This window comes from Lepidochelys olivacea, assembly GCF_965140295.1.
Source record: "Lepidochelys olivacea isolate rLepOli2 genome assembly, chromosome: 9".
NCBI classification, from domain to species: domain Eukaryota; kingdom Metazoa; phylum Chordata; order Testudines; family Cheloniidae; genus Lepidochelys; species Lepidochelys olivacea.
The window spans coordinates 102,414,310-102,434,699 of NC_140419.1; the positions used below are offsets into that span (position 1 = coordinate 102,414,310).

At 52.1% G+C, this 20,390-nt stretch overlaps 1 protein-coding gene across 3 annotated transcripts in view; it reads left to right on the forward strand.

Moving 5' to 3' along the window:
• Window positions 1–2,976: 2,976 nt before the first annotated feature.
• The window catches only part of DLG3 (discs large MAGUK scaffold protein 3), a 178,517-nt gene continuing 161,103 nt past the window's right edge, over window positions 2,977–20,390 (forward strand). For 2 of the 3 annotated variants that reach the window (XM_084640164.1, XM_084640165.1), the window contains exons 1-2: window positions 2,977–3,381; window positions 6,470–6,601. In XM_084640164.1, the coding sequence (XP_084496290.1) occupies window positions 3,366–3,381; window positions 6,470–6,601 (148 nt within the window). In that variant the 5' untranslated portion in view covers window positions 2,977–3,365. The remainder of the gene's footprint in view (window positions 3,382–6,469; window positions 6,602–20,390) is intronic. The other variant, XM_084640163.1, reaches the window with a different exon arrangement.

The following is a 20,390-nucleotide window of genomic DNA, read 5'->3' on the forward strand; positions in this document are numbered from 1 at the left end:
GCAACCCCCCCCAAGCAAATTGGGGCATGTCCTTTCCCTTTGGTTCTTGAGTCCAGCAACCCAAAGTCCCAAAAGTCCAACGACCCAAAAGTCTCTGTCCCTGGTCAGGGCAGCCCCGGAGTTCAAAAGTTTATCTGCAGAGCTTTACCTCCCAACCTGGGTGGAGATTGGAGGGTGGGGGAGTTAAGGGGCACCTTACATGGTCCAAAGCTGATGGCCCCACCTCTCCATGGGGCTCCGCTCTGCCAGCCGCCCCATGGGCTGCTCTAGGCATCCAACAAACTGCTCTGCTCCACCAGCCGCTCTGCTCGCCATCCTGCAAACTGCTCCACAATGTCTCTTCAGGCTCCCCCACTACTGAACACGACGCTCAGTGATTTCAGCTCTTAGTCAGTTCAGCTCTTTGGTGATTTCAGCTTGTAGTAGGGGAGCCTCAGTGCTGGGGCACCATTGGCCCAAAGTGAATTCAGCTCAGCAGCCTGGAACTAGACTCCGAATAGAATCAAAATTAGCTCTGACATTCCACCGTGGAGAGAGGAGGAAGTGCAATTAGCATGTGGGACCCATATCACCAAATATTAATACCTATCCCCAGCCTCTCTCAATTCAGAGTTTTGGAACCCATGTCCCTTGCCTAGCGAGTGCTACTTAGTTGATGGCGAGTCCCTCCATCATAACAAAAGGCCGAGTACAGTTCCACTGTCCTTGATTCACATAATTAGGATAATAACAATTTATTCTTCCTGCCCCAATAACAGAGACACTGGGGATCCCACAGTAGCCAAAGTGGCCATTTGGGCAGCTATGGCCTCATGCGAGGTGGGATGGGTGTGCCTATGCAAATGAGATCAGCCCCTGAAGTTCTTTTCCACAACTTGCCAGATGTGGTGGAGCTCATCCTGACTCTGCTTACATCAGCATGCGGAGTTGGGGCTGGAGCTGGGCCTTGGGCCTCTGCCTGAATCAACTGGCCTCTGGGAAGTGTGAGCACAAGAAGGGAAAGGAGGATTCCCCTGATAGCAAAATTTCTAGGGCCCCTGTCGAACTGCCCCCTTGCTCCAGGCATGGGAAGCTGGGTGACCTAGTAATAGCCCAGCTCCAGAGAAAATAGGTCTGAATTTAGCAGTGTGCAGAGGTACTGAGTGTGCACCTCAGAAGCTGAAGTTGTGAATGGGCTGGGCGCCAAAACACTTTCCAACCTGTGCAGGCAACTTTCCAGTTCGTCTGGGTTCGTGCTGTACTCCCTGTAAAATGCTCTCTCTGCACTGGGGAGGGTGCACAGGCCTAGGAGCTGGCTCTCATCCATCTCTTCTTGAGTGTATGAAGTTCTGATACCTTCTGTTTTCTATGTACTGCACCTTTCAATGTCTAAGCACCCTCTCTCTGGAGGAAGGTTGAGCAACCATCTTGTTCTCAGTTGCTGCAGCTTGGTACAGAGGAGAGGTGAACGCTATGAGGGACAGTGAGCAGAGGCAATAGTTGGGAGGGAGGGAACACACCTCCTTCCTAGATCCATCCTGGGCTCTCCTTCCTGCACCCCTAGGGCCACTGCCCAGGTCTGCTCTAAGAACCAGCATGCTTAGGAACCCCTGGCAGGCCTTGCTCTGCTGTACTCGAAGCTGCAGCTCTCGAATCCATTCCAGTCCAACTGCTGCCCTCCCCATAGCAGTGGGGTCCTGTATCTCAGCAGCCTAGCTTATGGAGTCTTATTGTCCCAGACTGCAGCCCTGCACTTTGGCAGCCCGCTCTCCCTGTGTGCCTCATGCTGGGCCACAGGCCTCCAGCTAAGAGTTGTGCTGATGGCACCCTTGAGTCTCCATCCCTGGCTTCCTGCTGTGCTGCCTTTTGAGTTCTCTCCATCCCCTTGAACTGAGTGTTAACCAGGCTGGATGTGGGAGATCATCACACTGTCCATCTTCCCCTCTCAGTTCTGCCTATAGATGCTGGAACTAGGGGCGCTGGGGTTGGCCACATACCCTGGCTTGAAGTGGTTTCCATCATGTGCAGGGTTTACAGTTTGGGTCAATGGCTCTCAGCACCCACACTGCACACATTGTTCCAGCACCCCAGTTCTGCCCTCCCTTCACCCCTTGATCCTGACCCTCAGCCCTGGACTCCTCTGCCCAGAGCTCTGCCAGTGCCCCTCAGGCCTGACTCATGACCCCTTGTTATCCCAGCCGTGGGCTTCCCCTAGCTCTGCTAACGGCCCCCAACACGCACACACCCCCTTACCCTTAATTCCCAGGCCAGCTTGCACTAGTTGGGGTGAGGTCCAATTATGTGCCGTGGTTTTGGTGAAGTCCTGTTAGGGCAGAGGCCCCCAACCTGTGGGGCGCACTCCCCAGGAGGGCACAGAGGAATGTTAGGGGGGGAGCAGCTGGGGCCTGGGCAAGCCCCCACAGGGGGACGGGGTGGGAGTGCCACCCCACTCCGCTCCTGGCCTTGCCCCCAGCTCTTACCCCTGTCTGTGTCCCTCCCCTCGCAGAGCTGCAGCCCCACTCCCAGCCCTGGCTTGGGGGGCGGGGCATGGACAGGGGTAATGGGGGGGCACGAGGTAAAAAGTTTGGGGACCACAGCATGCGGGTGACCAGGGGGCAAGTGTGAAAAATTGTGACCCTTTTTTTCTGGGGGAGGGAGTTACAGGTGCCTGCGTATGCGACGCCCCTAATATTGGGGTGCCTGGTTCCCTAAGTCCCACGCCTGGCTGGACTGAGCCCCACCCCACTGGCTGCAGGGCCTGGCTTCCCTCTCCTCTGGCAGCGCCGGGGTTAATGCCCGGCCCAGCCCAGCACCCACTTTAGGGCAAGCCCTGAAGGGCTGAGAGAGGCCGGCCAGGCTGGGCCGTGTGGGGCCAGGCCTGGGGGGCAGCGCCCAGCAGTGGCTGCAGGCCCCCCTTCCCTGCAGGCCAGGGCCCCCGGGCAGCCAGGCAGGCCAGCCCTCGCTCCATGGCTGGGCCCGCCCCTGAGCCCAGCCCAGCCCCCTCCACTCCACTCCACACACAGCCCGGGGCGACAGCAGGGAGCCTCGGCTCACCACTGCCCTGGCAGGCAGCGTTGGCCTGTGCCCGGCCCGAGGGGCTCAGCTGGGGCTGCCCCGGGGCACGGTCCCAGCACTGGCCAGGCTGGGGGGCAGCCGGGGGGAGAGGGCCAGGTCCCAGGCAGCAGGAGCCTTTGCGGCTGGAGCTGGGGAAGGAGGCAGCCAGGTCCTGGTATCGCTTTCCTGTGGCAGGGCCAGGCCCGGGGGGTCCCAGCCGCTAGCCCCCTCCAGGGACCGGCCCGTGGGGCTGACATGAGGGCAGGCTCCTGGGGCCACAAGCACTGGAGGAAACCGCTGCAAAGGGACCTGCAGCCCTGCCCAGAGGAGAGATGATCAGTAGGCAAGGTAAGGACTGGAGGCCCGAGCCCTGGCCAGCCCACTGGGGCGAGGGCAGGAGACACTGGCCCTGGGGGTGGCGAGGGGGGCGTAGAGCTGCCAAGGGCCCAGAGCTGCCTTGGCAAGACCCCAGACCCAGAGAGAAGGAGCTCTGATTAGACACCTGGCTGCGGCTTTGAGACTTCAGAGCCAGGCGCAAGTAAAGCCGGTTTCCCAGCTGCCCCGGGCTGGGCAGAGCTGGCTCCTTGTCCCCAGGACCCAAGAGCCGTGCGGGGGCCCAGCGACACCTCTGAGTGAGGATGGGCTCTGGCTGCCGAGCGGCTTTGCCCGGAGCGAACCCCACTGGGCTCCCAGAGCGTGGGCGAGTTCGGGTCACTGGCAGGTAGGAAACCGGAGGAGCTGCCCTGACTGGGGCTGGCGTAGCTGAGCCCTGCCCTGGGGTGCTCTGCCCTGGGGAGCCTCTGCAATTCCTCCTGCACTACTTGCAAGAGCGACCCCCTCCCCCTCCTCCTGGCCCCCAGTTCCTAGCTCCGCCCCAGCACCAGCGCGGGCGCAAAAGCTCCCTGGCTGCCCCGAGCCCCTGCGTGGGGCTAGCGCCCAGGGGCCCGCCGGGCTGCCAGGCCGCGCCTGGCCGGAAAAGGCCCAGAGGCCGCCCTAGGCGTGTCAGCCAGGGCACCTCGGCCAGCCAGCCGTGGCGAGGCGCAGGCTGCAGTGGCCCACCGTGCTTGGACAGCCTCCGCGCGAGCGAGGCCCAGAGACTCTGGGCACGGACTGGGCCACGGGCGCTGGCCCTGGCAGGGTCCTGCTGGTCTCAGGGTGCTGAGGGCCTGAGCAGGCAGCTGTGCCTGGGGGTCAGCTGTGTGCTCACCCCCCTGGGCTGTGCCCCTGCTGCAGGCGGGAGCTCAGGCCTTTAGCCCTTCAATAGCGGGCGGGAGGCACCAGGGCCCCGGGCTCAGCTCTTCCGGGTCACTACTGCATCCACCAGGCCTCATGGGGCTGTCGTGTGAATGTTTCCCTGGAGTCGTTTTGTCTGCCGTCTAAGGGGGAACACCCTCTTCCTCTTCCACTCTGGGGACACGGCCCTCCCCTCCTCCTGGGCTGGTGTGGTGAGAGCCCCCCCCCGCCCAATTTAGGCTGCGTTCGTTTTTGATTGTACGTGACCGCATGGGAGCGAGGTCAAAGTGGGACCCAGTTGTCACGGAAGAAGGCGATTCTGGGGCAGTTGCAGAGGTTCTGTTTTGTGGGATGCATCCCTCCCCACCAGCACCCACGTGGTGCCCGTTTGCCTGTGCAGGGTTCAGTGCACTCTATCTGTCACGCCCAGACAGTACCGGAGCCCCTTTCCGTGCAGCCTCGCAGGGGAGGGATGTGACTCAGAGTCCCCTGGGCTCATGCGCTTTCCACAGCCAAAGCAGCGTGAGTTTTGGTTCTCTGTCCACTCAGGGGGCAGACAGCCTCGTCACACTGGCCCTCGCTGGCTCCGCTGGTGTTAGTCTCAGCAGCCAGGCCAGGGAGTGAACAGGCTACAAAGACTGACCCTCTGGCCGGGGAAGGGTGAGCTGGGCAGAGTGGTGTGCCCAGGCTGAACTGGTTCTGTAGGCGGAGGGGTTTTAGGTTCCAGGGCTGGCAGGAGCCTGGAATCCCTTGCAAACCCAATAAATCCAGCTGGCATCCCAGGAGATCTCAGCCTCTCACCGGCTCTGGGAGGGGAAGGACTCTGTTTGCATTAAGGCTTATTCATGCTTCAATGCTTCCTCTTTCCCTTCTGGGGCCTGCAATACACCAGTGTAGGAAGGTGACACAGACAAAACCACCTTCCTTTTCCCGCCAATAGGAGAATGGGGGTGGGGGTGTTTCTGTCTCCCCGCGGGATCGCATCCCTGCAGAAATCCCCAGGCCCAGAGAATGGGAGCAGGGACCCCAGGTGCCCCAAGTCTAGGCTCTCAGGGACACAGATCCCCTTGTTCTGTGCTCTGTCCCCTGCTGTGAGCACTGGATGCCTCAGGACTAGCAAGGCAGATCAACCCTTTTACATGAGTTCCTAGGTCCAGAGATGTGCCCAGACCTCCCCCCTCACCTCCTCCCCCACACAGAAGTCCTTTGTTTTTCCTGCTGCCTCCAAACAAAGGGAAACATTTGCTGACAGGGATGGGACCAGCCCAAGGTCTGTGAGAAACCTTCTTGTTTGTGTGAGATCCGTTGCCCTGCTAGGACAAGGGGCTGCTGCAGAACTACAGGAGCTGGCCTGCGTCGGGCTATAAAGCTGGGCTGATGGCGCAAGGAACTCGTCCAGAGAAACATTCAGCTCTCCAGATGGAAATGGATCAGGCCCCTGCTATCCCTGCCCTTGGCTCCCCCATGGCCACCTCTGCCTAAGTGCCTCAATCCCGTCAGGCAGCTCAGAGCAGGCTCGGCCTCTGTCTGCCAAAGACCTGCTTGGGGAGCAGGGGGATGTCCAAACCCAGCCCCGCTGAGAGCCAGCCATGGCTTGGGGGGAGCCAGCAGGCAACACCCATTGTGCATAACTGCCCTAGCTTGTGGCTGCTCTCCCCTGCCAGTGAGTGGCCTCACATGGAGAGTGAGTCCCAGGATGCAATGCAGCCAGACACATTCACCCCCCCCACACTCCTGTGGAGACGTGGGGTCCCAGCATGCAGTGCAGCTAGGGGCACCCCCAGGATTGCCCCTGTCGGCCTTAGGGCCAGATGCTGAGGGTTGGGGTTGCAGTGTAATTCCAGTGTGTTTGGGTTAGGTGGGTACAGTCTGTCCAGTCTCTTACCTTCGGGCTCAAAGGAATCAGACCCACAGAACCACAGGTTCCATAATTTGTGCCTGGCTTCAGCAGCAACCCTTCGTCTTTCACTGCCTGGTAAATCAGCGGTGCAGGGTCTGGTCCACTGTCAGTGGTGTGCCTGAGGGCTCCCTGATGGCAGGGATTGAATCTGCTGGGTGGCAGACCCCTTCCTGGTGTGGGTCCGGAGAAGGGCCAGGGGGCAGTGATGTGTGGTGACGTGCTATTCTGTATTGTTGTGGGTGATGCGATGTGTTACATGATGGTCTGATGAAGTCTGAGGGCTCTCCTGTGCTGTCTCCCCAGACACTCAACGAGCCGTGGCGATTCTGACCAGGTACCAAACCACTCTGAGGGCTCCAGAGGAGCAGCAGTTGAAGGCCTCTATTGGAAAGGTCTCGCACATCTTCCGAAGTGACCTCTTTCAGGCCCTGCTGGGTAAGCACCTTCCACCTAGTGAGCTGACTGCTGGCTTTGCACTGAACAGCCACTCGGTGGCTGACACACATGCGTAACCTGCCCCTCTCAGGGTGAGGATGTTGGGGACCCGGGCTCTGATCTCCTAGTGTCTGCGGCAGGAGCCCAGCTCCTCGGGGGAGTGAGTTCTAAGGAACTTTCTGCAGCTCATGTGTCACTGTCTGGGGCCGGCGAGCCCTGGAACCGCCCTTTGTCTGCAGGAGTCAGAGACCTGAGCTCAGTACCCTCCTAATGTGGCTGTACAGTGGCACAGAACGATTCCATTCAAGCATGTGAAAGAGCTCAAAGCTTCAGCACAGCTGGAGCTGTTAAGTGGCTTAACCTGTGAGACAGTAACGGTAATAGTGAAAGGCAAAGCAGGTCACGCACAGGTCCTGTGGACTACGATTCCCAGAATGCTCCTTTCACTGACTGGTCTTAACCTTCTAATTGATGCCTCGGTCTTTCTTTTTCACTGCCGATTTGTAGGGCAATGTGGATTTTTTCACCCCAGGATGCCCAGGGCAGTGCGTGTTAAGGGGCCTTGAAGTTTTATAAAGCACTCCTTGCAGTGTTCAAACATGATGGTGTTTATGGCCCAGCAGCTATGGAGCATGTGATGGAGTTTTATGCACCTTTCCCTCCCAGCCCTGACACACAAAGCCTGCTTGTGTTGGCATCGCTTCTCTCTATTCTTATTATCATCCCTTGGGGAGAAGTAGGTTTTTCTCCACTTGCTTCCTATTGAAGATAATATTTCACAGGGTTGGGAAAGCAGCTCCCAATGCAGCCCTGACTTTCAGGAACTCCGAACCTGGAGTATTTGCAAGGAACGATACGATGTGTTGAGGGAAAAGAACTATACACAAGAAATGGCTATAATAGGCAGCCCCATCTTGCAGGTCAGAGGACTCAGAATGCCTTCCCCTTCCTTGGATCTCAGCGCGGCACCCCCCTGGCATTACATCAGTGCAGCTGGAGTCTTATCAGAAACTAGACAAATACAATGAGAGAAACTCCCACTGATATCCTGTTGAATTTTTACACACACCGACTTCTTACTTTCATGCCCCTTTCCTGTTCACTTCCAATGAATTTTCTAGCAAACAAATTAATGGCCAGGACTGTTCCTGCAAATTTTGAAGCAAATTTTAAATGATTACTACAGACTATTCACACAAACTAAATTCTGAGCTCACAACTGGCAGAAACCTGATTTTAACAGTAACCCTTGGGGTGCACAAACCCTACCATGTGACTTATGTGTCCAATGAACATTAACACAACTCCAATTCTGAATGCTCCAATGAGCCAGAGACCAAAAGGTATCTGCAGGAATTCGTTTGCTAATAAGCTAGAATAATAAATATGTGTGTGAGAACCACCGTCTGTTTGTGGGCATCTAACTTAAATTAACTTGGCCTCTCTCTAAGATACTTGTATGGCCCCTATCACCCTAGTACCTGAGCTCCTCGTGATCTTTAATGCATGTCCCCTCACACACCTGGTGAGGCAGGAACTGCTAGCCTCCCCATGGTACAGAGGAGAATGGAGGCACACAGAAGCTAAGTGATCTGCCTAAGCCGAGGTCATATATGAAGTCTGCGGGAGAGCAGGGAATTGAACTAGGGTTTCTTGAGACACAGCCTAACACTCTAATTCCTGGGGCCTTCCTCCTGTCTTCCTAAATGAATGACTATGAATGGTTAATGATGGTGCATGTGAAGCTGGTGAGGCAGGACGGGTATTTCTAGGACGCTGTCTCCTACCTCCTTTCCTGCTGTTTTCCGTGGAGATGGATGGACCCTCTGTTGGGCATGCCCAGGGACACACTGCTGCCTCATTCGCTCCCACTCCATGTGACTGCTTGGGCCCTGCAGGCACAGCATAGTCAGGTGCTTGTCAGCGCCCAGGTGCGGTGGCTCATGGGCTACTGTGTGGTGAGGATGTGGCTCCATTTGCTGAGTCATGTTGGCTCAGGCTATAGAGAAGAACAGGTGTTTTGAACAGAGAGAGAACACAGTGGCCAGTAATGTCTTTCCACCTCCCATTTCCAGGCCTGAGGAGTACACTTTGTTTGGATGGCATCTCTAACTGTATCCCACCAGACTGAAATCCAACCTGCCTATATTTCCGGGGTTCTCAAACTTCAGTGGACTGTGACCTCCTTCTGACAACAAAAATTACTACATGACCCCTGGACGGGGACTGAAGCCTGAGCCCACCCAAGCCCCTCCACCCCGGATGGGGGGGCCAAAGCCAGATGTGGGGCCTATAACCTGAAGCCCTCAGGATTCAGCCCTGGGCAGTGGGGCTTGGGCTTCAGCTTCGGCCTCAGCTCCAGGCCTGAGCAAGGCTAACACCAGGCCTGGCAACCCCATTAAAACAGGGTCGCGACCCACAGTTTGAGAACCACTGCTATAGATGATTCTCACCTCCTCCTTCAGAAGGGGCTAGGGAAATCGCTCCCTGCTGCTGTCTTTTCCTCTGATAAACTGATCCTCGTCAAGAGGCTTTCTGCTTGGGCAGGGATCTCTGCTAAGACTATTGTGGCTTGCTCAGTGGGGACACATGGTAGTTTTCTGGGCATTAAAAAGAAGAGTTAGCTGTTTGATACCACATGTATAACCATCTAAGAAGAGTGTTCTGTTTTCATAGACTCATAGATTCCAAGGCGAAAAGGGACCATTGTGATCATCTAGTCTGACCTACTGCATAACATAGGTCACAGAACTGTCCCGTAATAATTCTTAGAGCAGAGCTTTGAGAAAAATATCCAATCTTGGGGTAAAAATTGTCAGTGATGGAGAATCCACCATGATCTTTGGTAAATTGTTCCAATATTTAATTACTCTCACTGTTAAAAATTTGCACCTGATTTCCAGTCTGAATTTGTCTAGCTTCACCTTCCAGCCATTGGATCATACTATATCTTTTTCTGCTAGATTGAAGAGCCCATTATTAAATATTTGTTCCTAAGTAGGTACTTATAGACTGTAATCAAGTCACCCCTTAACCTTCTGTTTGTTAAGCTAAATAGATTGAGATCCTTGAGTATAGACTACACTATAAGGCATGTTTTCTAATTCTTTACTCACCCTTATGGCTCTTCTCTGAACTGTGGCCGATTTATCAACATCATTTTGAATTGTGGTCACCACACCTGGACACAGTATTCCAGCAGTGGTCGCACCAAATACAGAGGTAAAATAACCTCTCTACCCCTGTTTATGCATCCCAGGATTGCATTAGCTCTTTTGGGCACAGCGTCACATGTTCAGCTGATTATCTACCATGACCCCGACATCTTGTTTTTCAGAGTCACTGCTTCCCAGGGTGGAGTCCCTCATCCTGTGAGTAGGGTCCACATCCTTTGTTCCTAGTTGTATACATTTACATTTTCTTATGATAAACAATCTGTTCCACCTTGTATTTGGCTGTGACACTCTGAGTACATTTCCCAGACCTAAAGAAGAGCTTTGTGTAGCTCGAAAGCTTGTCCCTCTCACCAACAGAAGTTGGTCCACACACCTTGTCCCCCTAATATCCTGGGACCAACACAGGTACAACACTGCATACAACAATATGGTAATTTTATATCGTTCTAGTTGGGTAATCAAAATGTTCTTTGGGGGGAGGGATAGCTCAGTGGTTTGAGCATTGGCCTGCTAAACCCAGGGTTGTGAGTTCAATCTTTGAGGGGGCCATTTGGGATCTGGAGCAAAAATTGGGGATTGGTCCTGCTTTGAGGAGGGGGTTGGACTAGATGACCTCCTGAGGTCCCTTCCAACCCTGATATTCTATGATTCTATGTTGTGTGGTACCAAGTCAAACACTTTAGAGAAGGCTAAGGACATTACATCAACACTATTACCTTTATCAACCAAACTAGTAATCTCATCAAAAAAAGATACCAGGTTAGTTTGGCAGGATCTATTTTCCATAAACCCATGCTAATTTGCATTAATTACATTACCCTCCCCTTTAATTCTTTATTCAGCAAGTCCCATATCAGCCACTCCATTCTCTTGCCCAGGATTGGTGTCAGGCTGGTAGGCCTATAATTGCCTGGGTCATCCCATCTGGCACCACATTCGCTTTCTTCCAGTCTATTCCAGTCGATTTCTTCCAGATTTCTTCCAGATAATTTTACTATTTCTGTCTAGAAATAGACCAACACCATTGTCAGATTCTTTTTGTTCATAATACATTTTTAAAAATTCTGAGTGTCCTTAACTGTGCTGCCCATAGATTTCTCCTTGTGTCCCTTTTGCTTTCCTTATCAATTTTCTTCCATTCCTAACACATGTCATTTATATTCATAACTATCAATTTCCCCCTTCTTTCATTTGTTAGTATTTTTTTTATAGCTGCATGCACTTCCCCTCCAAACCAGGTCTTTTTTTGAACCAGTACAGCCTTCTGCTTGATTGTGGCTTTTGAGGCATCTAGTAAGGTGTCCTTAAATTATTTCCAATTATCTTTCATATTTTTCTGAACAAATTCTTCCTCACGGCCAATTTGGCTCATAATTATTTTCAGCTTTGTGAAACTGGACCTTTAAACTGCCAAGTGTATATCTTACTCATCTAAATTTTATTCTGCTTGCACATTATAAATGTGATCAAGTTATGATCACTTGTACCCAAGCTACCATTAATTTTAGTTCTGTATGGAGCCAGCAGTGGGAACAACAAATATATAATAATTTTGTGGATTACATAAAAATGAGGCCATTTAAAAATGTAACACCTTGGTAAAGGATTTTTTTAAAAAACAGAAATAATTTGACATCTTGAACCCAGAGGCTGCTCTGCTTTGTGTCGTACCAGATCAGGATAAATTCTGGGCAGGAACTAGTTATGATTGGCTCTTAAGATACAAAAATATAAAGACAATACCAGGGAACTATTTACAGCAGAAATAATCTTCAGTGAGACACAGGAGCTCCCTATCTGAACTCTTCCCCTTGGATTCCACCTGCCAGATGCCTAGAGACTCCAGACCTCAAGGGAAATGTGCAGCAATTCCAAAGTGTCTTTAGAGGTCTCTTAAAGGGATGTCTGATTCCCCAGTCCCTTGAAAAGAGAAGAAATGCCCCTACTCTGCTGTTCCCCCAGACCTCAGAGATGTGTCTCAGGCTTGTATGAAATCTTCTGAGTAAACTGTAAAAAGAAAAGGAGTACTTGTTTTCTTTTTGCGAATACAGACTAACACGGCTCTTACTCTGAAACCTGAGTAAACTGTGGTACAAGTGAGAGCTCAAAAGCATCCGGTTAGCTCTGACCAGTGGTGAGAGCCTGGAGGATCCATCTATCCATTCTCAGAAAAACCTGTCATGGTAATTAATGCCAACCAGTTCTCTTTCAGGCATTTCTGAGATTCACCTCACCATATTACCTAGGCAGTTCGCATCTTTGTCACACATAGCTGCACCCAGAACCTGTTTCCCACACAGCAATCCAACAGAGGGTCTTCTCCTTAGTCTCTCCTCTCCTGCCCCACTAACTCCTTGCATTCTGCCCCTCTTTCCTTTTCTGCCAGGTTCCAGGAGCTCTGTCTTCCCTCCCTGGGAGACAGGAGCTATGAATGATTGTCCTGGGAACAATGACAGAGCTGTTCCATGGCTTTGGAGAGGAATGCAGGGGCTTCCTCCTCCTCAGCAAAGGGAGGGGAGCAGAACATGCTGCAGCAGGTCAGGGGGCACCGTGGTGTCAGCAGGAGGTGTAAAGATAAACTGGTTGGTGGTGTTTTGTTCGCGCAGGAGTGGCGTTCAGCTATATTCCTGTGTAGTCTGGCTCAAAACAGGGGGAGAGGCTGAGAGTCCAGCAGGGAGGCCCTGGCGAATTAGCTGGAATTTCCATATCAAATACATTTGAAATCCACAATGTTTGTTCACGAGCCAGGTTTCCAGAGTCCTCTCTGAGGGTCTAGCTGGTTTGGAATAAAACTAAATCCAGTGATGGGTCACTGAGTCCCTGTGAGCAGGAGTGGAGCTCCTACAGTCGACAGACAAACCATATGACACGCAGGTGTATGTGTGGAGATGCTGCTACTCAATACGTTGCCCAGGGCAGCTTCGCTGTGTACCTTCTTCTCCACTCCATGTATTCGTTTTATCCACCAGCCATTGTCTCATCACATGCATAAATTATAGGCTCTTTCAGTCTGGGACTGTCGTCCTACTACAGGTGTGAACAGTGCCTTGAAAATTGGGGTCCTGAGCCCCAGCCAGGGGACCTAGGGGCTAGCACAGTAGAAAGTCTAAATACAAAGTGACTCGGCGAGGGTTCGTGATAACATGAACCTGTGAAAATGGGGCTCAGGCTGTAGCAGCCTGGGTAGAATCCGGCTTTATTGGCCGTGGTGGTGGCAGCAGCCAGTGGGGCTGTGTACTCTGGGAGAGACGAGGCAGTTTCAGTCCCAGTCGATTTTCCGTCTCTCTGGTCACTTTCCCGTTGGGGTGGTGTTTCTCCAGCTTGGAACCCAACGTGTGCGTAAATCCGTGGGGTTGGCAGTAAGCTATCCCAAGGGAGGAGTGGCATTATTCTTTGTTTGGTTAGTGCCCAGGCAGCTTGGCAGCCCCACTTGGCTGGGCTCTGCGCAGCCTCACAGAAGGGCACCTGCCCTGGCTCAGACAGTGCTGGGCTGAGGAGTTGGTCTGTCACTTTGCATGCTTTCAGGAATGTGGTGGCTGCTTTCTTTAGGCCTCGTGTGTGCCCTGTGGGGGACCCAAAAGCATGTGTCTGTCCTCAGAACTGGGGCACTCACACTCCTGCAGGACCTGGGTGGCACCTGCCTTCCTCTGCTAGTGCATCCCAGCGAACAGGCCTTCTGCTCAGGGATTGTGTGGGTCGCTACCGAGCTAGGACGGGGTTGCTTGCTTTGGGGAGTGACTGGTGGGGGCTGAGTTGTGTCCGGCTCTGTGCCAGGAACAGCCTGTGCTTGGCTGAGAGTCACTGTGGGAGAGGGCGGTTATTTCCGGACAGAGTGCTGCTCGGGAATGCATGAGCCCTGGGCTCAGGCACAAAAGAAATGGCTTGGCCATGAGCAGGGAAAACAGGATTTGCTGCCTCTTGCCTCCTGGCCTTTTTCTTAATGTGTTTGAGGCCTTTGCCTGCTGGTGAGCCAAGTTTGTGATTTGTAGTGAAATTGCCCAGGGAAAGTTCAGGCACTCAGGGACCTAGGGGACCATGGGAACAGCCACAAATAATGAGATTTTGGCCCCTGCTTCAGGAGTCTCATGATGATTCAAAAACTGCAGCCTGTATGTGATTTTGTGTGGGGAGGAAGGGGCTGCCCCACACTACCATGTAGTATAGGGGGAGGTGTACTAAACTGCTAGCCCAGAGGCCATACATTCCCGACCTAGCTCTTCTCCTAGCTGCTGTTCATAGTGCTGTAACATTCACAATCCTTAGTAGGAGGCAGGGTCTCAGTCCTGGGGGGATAACTATTATTCACCAGTTTTACAAAGCAGGTAGTTGTACTTGCACATGGTCACTTTAGGCAGAACTGGGAACAGAAATCAGGTTTCTAACATACTTGGTGCCACCTTGCCATATAGCCTCACAGAAGGATCGTGCTAAATTAGGTGCTTGTGTACTCTACGCTACAAGAGTGGCTCTGTGTCACTCTAGACTGTTGTGGTTTATGACTCTGTTAACGCTTGCAACCCAAGCACTGGGACCCTCCGAGCTCGCAGGGTCCTAGAGCCCGCGGTCCAGCCTGAGCCCAAACATCTACACTGCAGTTAAACAGCCCCTTAGCCTGAGCCTCGCGAGCCTGAGTCCAATGGCACGGGCCAGCCACCGGTATCTAACTGCAGTCTAGACGTACCCTTAGAGAGCTGCTTTAGCTCATCAGCAGAAGCTCATGCTTTTATGTTCAGAGATCCCAGGTTCAGTCCCTGCAGACAATCCAAAGAAAGGCTTGGTCACATTTGGCTGTGATGTTTGTAACCTTAGTCCATAATTTGCTCCCAGAGCCAGGAAGAAGAACCAAGAATGCTAGTGCTCAGTTTCACAGTGCTGTCTCACAAATACTTGTGTAACCCACTGGCGTGTGCATGCCGGCTCCCTGTTTGGACTGACTTGCACAGAGGATAGCGGTTTCTTAGGCCCGGTCTACACTAGGAGCTTAGGTTGGTATAGGGGTGTCGCTCAGGGATATGAAAAATCCAGCCCCCTGAGCACCACAGTTAAACTGACCGAGCCCCAGTGTAGACAGCACTAGTCCACAGAAGAATTCTCCTGTCAACCTGGCTGCCTACACAAAGAGAGAATCCCTCCTGTCAGCGTAGGCACTGTCTTCGCTGAAATTCAACAGCCTTCGCCGTGGGGCAGCATTGTAAGTGCAGAGTTATTGGTGAAGCAGAAAAGGTCTGTACTCTCCCCCGCAAACAAATACCTCTGTGTGCCAAAGTTAGCATAGGGGCCCTAGAGATACTGTGGGAGTATTTTACTCTGCACAGGGTTGGATGTAGAAGTGAAACTGGGTGTGCCAATTGTTTGCTTGTTGCCTTTCTATTAGCTGTGTGTAGCTAAGGGAGAGCTGTCCCTCTAGGAACAGGCTGTGGCAGGCTGGGTATGTTTGAGGCTCAGGGGGGGCCTGTGGGAAACATTGCCTGTGTGTCTGAGCTCCAGGAAGGTAAGAACTTGATTGAATAACCTCATCTTTCCAAACAGCCGCTTCATTCCCGGAGGTGCAGCATCGGTGCTCCTGGGAGACTGGCAGCCTCAGAGCATTGCGAATGTGCTAGGGTGTCTTTCACCTGTTTATCACAGGTTTGAATTTTGTCCGGCTCAGCAGAGATTAAAAGTCGTTCCCAGGCAATGACTGGTGGGTGGACCCGAGAGGGAATTAGTTTGGTCCCTGTTCCAGTTCCCATGTCACAAGCTGGCTACCAGGCTTTGCATTCGACGGTAAGCTGCAGGGGGCAGGGAGGGTCTCTGATGTGTGTTTGTGCAGCGTCTAACAGAGCCCTGATATCAGCTGGGGCCTCTGGCAAGAGCTTCTGTAGCAGGGACCACAGTGCCTTACTCACTTCCATCTGGCCGAGCCAGCAGCACTGTACTTGTTTCACACACAGAGAACAGGGGAGTGCAAAAATTAGAAGACAGCCCCAAAAGCCCAATCTCATCTACTAAAAGTCTCGTTCTGTTTGGTCCCATCTCATGATGTTTGAATGTTTGGGGCTAGTGATCCTGAGGCCACTCAGCCTCCTGCCAGTGGCTGCGTGAGCAGCCTGATTCCAGGCCTCTCTTGGGAATTGGCCTCTCGGATGTTCCCAGCAGAGGCTGTGCAGGAAGCAGCCCCGACAGCTCATTCGTGGGCTGGTTGCTGAGCTGCAGCCTGCAAGGCCCACAGGACACACGTGGTCACTGAGACTCCAGTGTCGGTGGAGCAGTTAGTGCTGGAGGACTTGCTGGGCTTCCTGGAAGCCTGATCACTTCATTACTGCAGGCCCTACCCCAGTGGTGGCAATCTGCAGATTCCCCTTCCACACCTGGCGCACTGACCCTGCTTCCTGCTGGGTGCCCTCTGCTCCCCTTGTACATCCCGTGTGCTGCACGTGGTCCCTATGAAATCATCGGAAACCAGCCAGAGCCACCGCATGCTGCCCTGCAACACTGCAGATGCTGCTGAGGATTAGTGCCTTATGAAGCCCTTGTCTTCCTCTCCGGCAAGACCACTGCTGTGGATTTGCTGGTGTCCTGTCTCCTCGGAAACTGACACCAGCTCCTGCTACTGCTGTAAGCGCTGACGAATGGGAGGATGAGTCTCTCCCAGGATAACCTGACCTCTGCTGGGCTGTGAGACGGTCTGGCTTGGGTAGTGGGTGGGTGTGCTGGATACAGCCACCTCTCAGCAACGGGCACAGTACAAAGAGTACGCCAGAGGGCACACCCGCAGAGCGTGGTGTTCATGGAACAGAAGTCTCTGTGTGTGTCTCAGTATCTGAGCCTCTGCAGGATTCTTGCTTGAAAACCAGCTAGTCTGATCAGGAGTTTTTCAGTGATCCTTATGGAGTACTGGGTGGCCTCCTTGCAGTCCGTTGCTGCTAGGCACCGTTCGCAGATACAAACCTGCCTTGGAGGGACACTGCCCTGTGGTGTCACAGGGCAAAAGGTGTTGGGGGGGCTGGTCCTGGGCTCCCCCTTCCTTCCTCAGGCTGCTTCCATTGTCACCCAGGCTCCTTTCCCCCCTGCCCCTCCCTTTGCCTGACTTTTCTCTCTTGCATGAGCACATCCAACATGTGTCCACACCATCAATCCAGGTGTATTCAAAGTGTGGGCAGGATCATAGAAGTGTCGGGCTGGAAGGGACCTAGAGAAGTCATCTAGTCCAGCCCCTGTGCTGAGGCAGGACCATGTAAACCTGAACTAGCCCGGACAGGTGTGTGTCCAACCTGGTCTTACAAACCTCCAATGATGGGAATCCCATGACCTCCTTGGGAAGCCTGTTCCCGAGCTTAACTATCCTTCTAGTTAGAAAGATTTTCCTAACATCTAACCTAAATTTCCCTTGCTGCAGATTAAGCCCATTACTTCTTGTCCTGTCTTCAGTGGATGTGGAGAACAGTTGATCACCCTCCTCTTTCTAACCGCCCTTCACATACTGGAAGGCTGTGATCGGGTCCCTCCCAGTCTGCTTCTCTCAAGACGAATCATGCCCCGTTTTATTAGCCTTTCCTCCCCTTTGATCATTTTTGTTGCTTTACTCTGGACTCTCTCAATTTTGTCCACATCTTTCCTATAGTGTGACGCTCGGAATTGGACACAGCACTCCAGCTGAGGCCTCACCAGTGATGAGTAGAGTGGGACAATTCCCTCCCAGGTCTTCCATACGAAACTCCTGTTAATACACCCCAGAATGATAATCAGCCTTTTTCGTAACTGCATCGCACTGTTGACTCCTATTCTATTTGTGACCCACTATAACCCCCAGATCCTTTTCTGCTGCACTACCGCATAGCAGGCTATTCCCCATTTTGAAGCTGTGCATTTGATATTTCCTTCCTAAGTGAAGTATTTTGGACTTGTCTTTATTGAATTTCATCTTGTTGAATTCAGACCAATTCTCCAATTTGTTAAATTCATTTTGAATTCTAATCGTAAGAACATAAGAACGGCCACACTGGGTCAGACCAAAGTCCATCTAGCCCAGTATCCTGTCTTCCGACAGTGGCCAGTGCTTTGACTGTCTCTGGGAACTGATGGGCAGAATCCCCTGGGAGCATAACATGAGGGGAAAAGGAGTCCAGGAGAGCTGGCTGTATTTTAAAGAATCCTTATTGAGGTTGCAGGAACAAACCATCCCAATGTGTAGAAGGAATAGTAAATATGGCAGGCGACCAGCTTGGTTTAACAGTGAAATCCTTGCTGATCTTAAACACAAAAAAGAAGCTTACAAGAAGTGGAAGATTGGACAAATGACCAGGGAGGAGTGTAAAAATATTGCTCAGGCGTGCAGGAGTGAAATCAGGAAAGCCAAATCACACTTGGAGTTGCAGCTAGCAAAAGATGTTAAGAGTAACAAGAAGGGTTTCTTCAGGTATGTTAGCAACAAGAAGAAAGTCAAGGAAAGTGTGGGCCCCTTACAGAATGAGGGAGGCAACCTAGTGACAGAGGATGTGGAAAAAGCTAATGTACTCAATGCTTTTTTTGCCTCTGTCTTCATGAACAAGGTCAGCTCCCAGACTGCTGCACTGGGCAGCACAGCCTGGGGAGGAGGTGACCAGCCCTCTGTGGAGAAAGAAGTGGTTCAGAGCAATTTAGAAAAGCTGGACGAGCACAAGTCCCTGGGGCCGGATGTGCGGCATCCGAGAGTGCTAAAGGAGTTGGCGGATGTGATTGCAGAGCCATTGGCCATTATCTTTGAAAACTCATGGTGATCGGGGGAGGTCCCGGAAGACTGGGAAAAGGCTAATGTAGTGCCCATCTTTAAAAAAGGGAAGAAGGAGGATCCGGGGAACTACAGGCCAATCAGCCTCACCTCAGTCCCTGGAAAAATCATGGAGCATGTCCTCAAGGAATCAATTCTGAAGCACTAAGAGGAGAAGAACGTGATCAGGAGCAGTCAGCATGGATTCACCAAGGGCAAGTCATGTCTGACTAATCTAATTGCCTTCTATGACAAGATAACTGGCTCTGTGGATGAGGGGAAAGCAGTGGATGTGTTATTCCTTGACTTTAGCAAAGCTTTTGATACGGTCTCCCACAGTATTCTTGCCAGCAAGTTAAAGAAGTATGGGCTGGATGAATGGACTATAAGGTGGATAGAAAGCTGGCTAGATCATTGGGCTCAATGGGTAGCGATCAATGGCTCCATGTCTAGTTGGCAGCCGGTATCAAGTAGAGTGCCCCAAGGGTTGGTCCTGGGGCTGGTTCTGTTCAATATCTTCATTAATGATCTGGAGAATGGCGTGGACTGCACCCTTAGCAAGTTTGCAGATGACACTAAACTGGGAGGAGAGGTAGATATGCTGGAGGGTAGGGATAGGGTACAGAGGGCCCTAGACAAATTAGAGGATCGGGCCAAAAGAAATCTGATGAGGTTCAACAAGGACAAGTGCAGAGTCCTGCACTTAGGACGGAAGAATCCCATGCACCGCTACAGACTAGGGACTGAATGGCTCAGCAGCAGTTCTGCAGAAAAGGGCCTAGGGGTTACAGTGGGATATGAGTCAACAGTGTGCCCTTGTTGCCAAGAAGGCTAACGGCATTTTGGGCTGTATAAGTAGGGGCATTGCCAGCAGATCGAGGGACATGATCGTTCCCCTGTATTCGACATCGATGAGGCTTTATCTGGAGTAGTGTGTCCAGTTTTGGGCCCCACACTACAAGAAGAATGTGGAAAAATTGGAAAGAGTCTAGCGGAGGGCAACGAAAATGATTGGGGGCTGGAGCACATGACTTATGAGGAGAGGCTGAGGGAACTGGGATTGTTTAGTCTGCAGAAGAGAAGAATGAGGGGGGGATTTGATAGCTGCTTTCAACTACCTGCAGGGGGTTCCAAAGAGAATGGCTCTAGACTGTTCTCAGTGGTAGCAGGTGACAGAACGAGGAGCAATGGTCTCAAGTTGCAGTGGTGGAGGTTTAGGTTGGATGTTTGGAAAAACTTTTTCACTAGGAGGGTGGTGAAGCACTGGAATGGGTTACCTAGGGAGGTGGTGGAATCTCCTTCCTTAGAGGGTTTCAAGGTCAGGCTTGACAAAGCCCTGGCTGGGATGATTTAGTTGGGGATCGGTCCTGCTTTGAGCAGGGGGTTGGACTAGAAGACCTCCTGAGGTCCCTTCCAACCCTGATATTCTATGATTCTATGATTCCTTAAGTACCCAAGGATGAATTTCATCAGCTCCTGCTCACTTGAATACATCCAATTTATCTAACTATTCTTTAACTTGTTCTTTCCCTACTTTGGCTTGCGTTCCTTCCCCCTTGTTGTTAATATTAATTGTGTTAAGTATCTGGTCACCATTAACCTTTTTAATGAAGACTGAATCAAAATAGGATTAAACACCTTAGCCTCCTTGATGTCATCAGATATCCTTCCTCACTAAATAGAGGACCTACACTTTCCTTCATTTTTCTCTTGCTCTGATGCATTTAATGCACTCTTATTGCTTTTATGTCCCTTGTTAGGTGTGACTCATTTTTTGCTTTAGCCTTTCTGATTTTGTCCCTGCAGGCTTGTGCTATTTTTTTTTTTACTCCTCCCTAGCAATTTGTCCATGTTTCCAGTTTTTGTAGGATTCCTTTTGATTTTC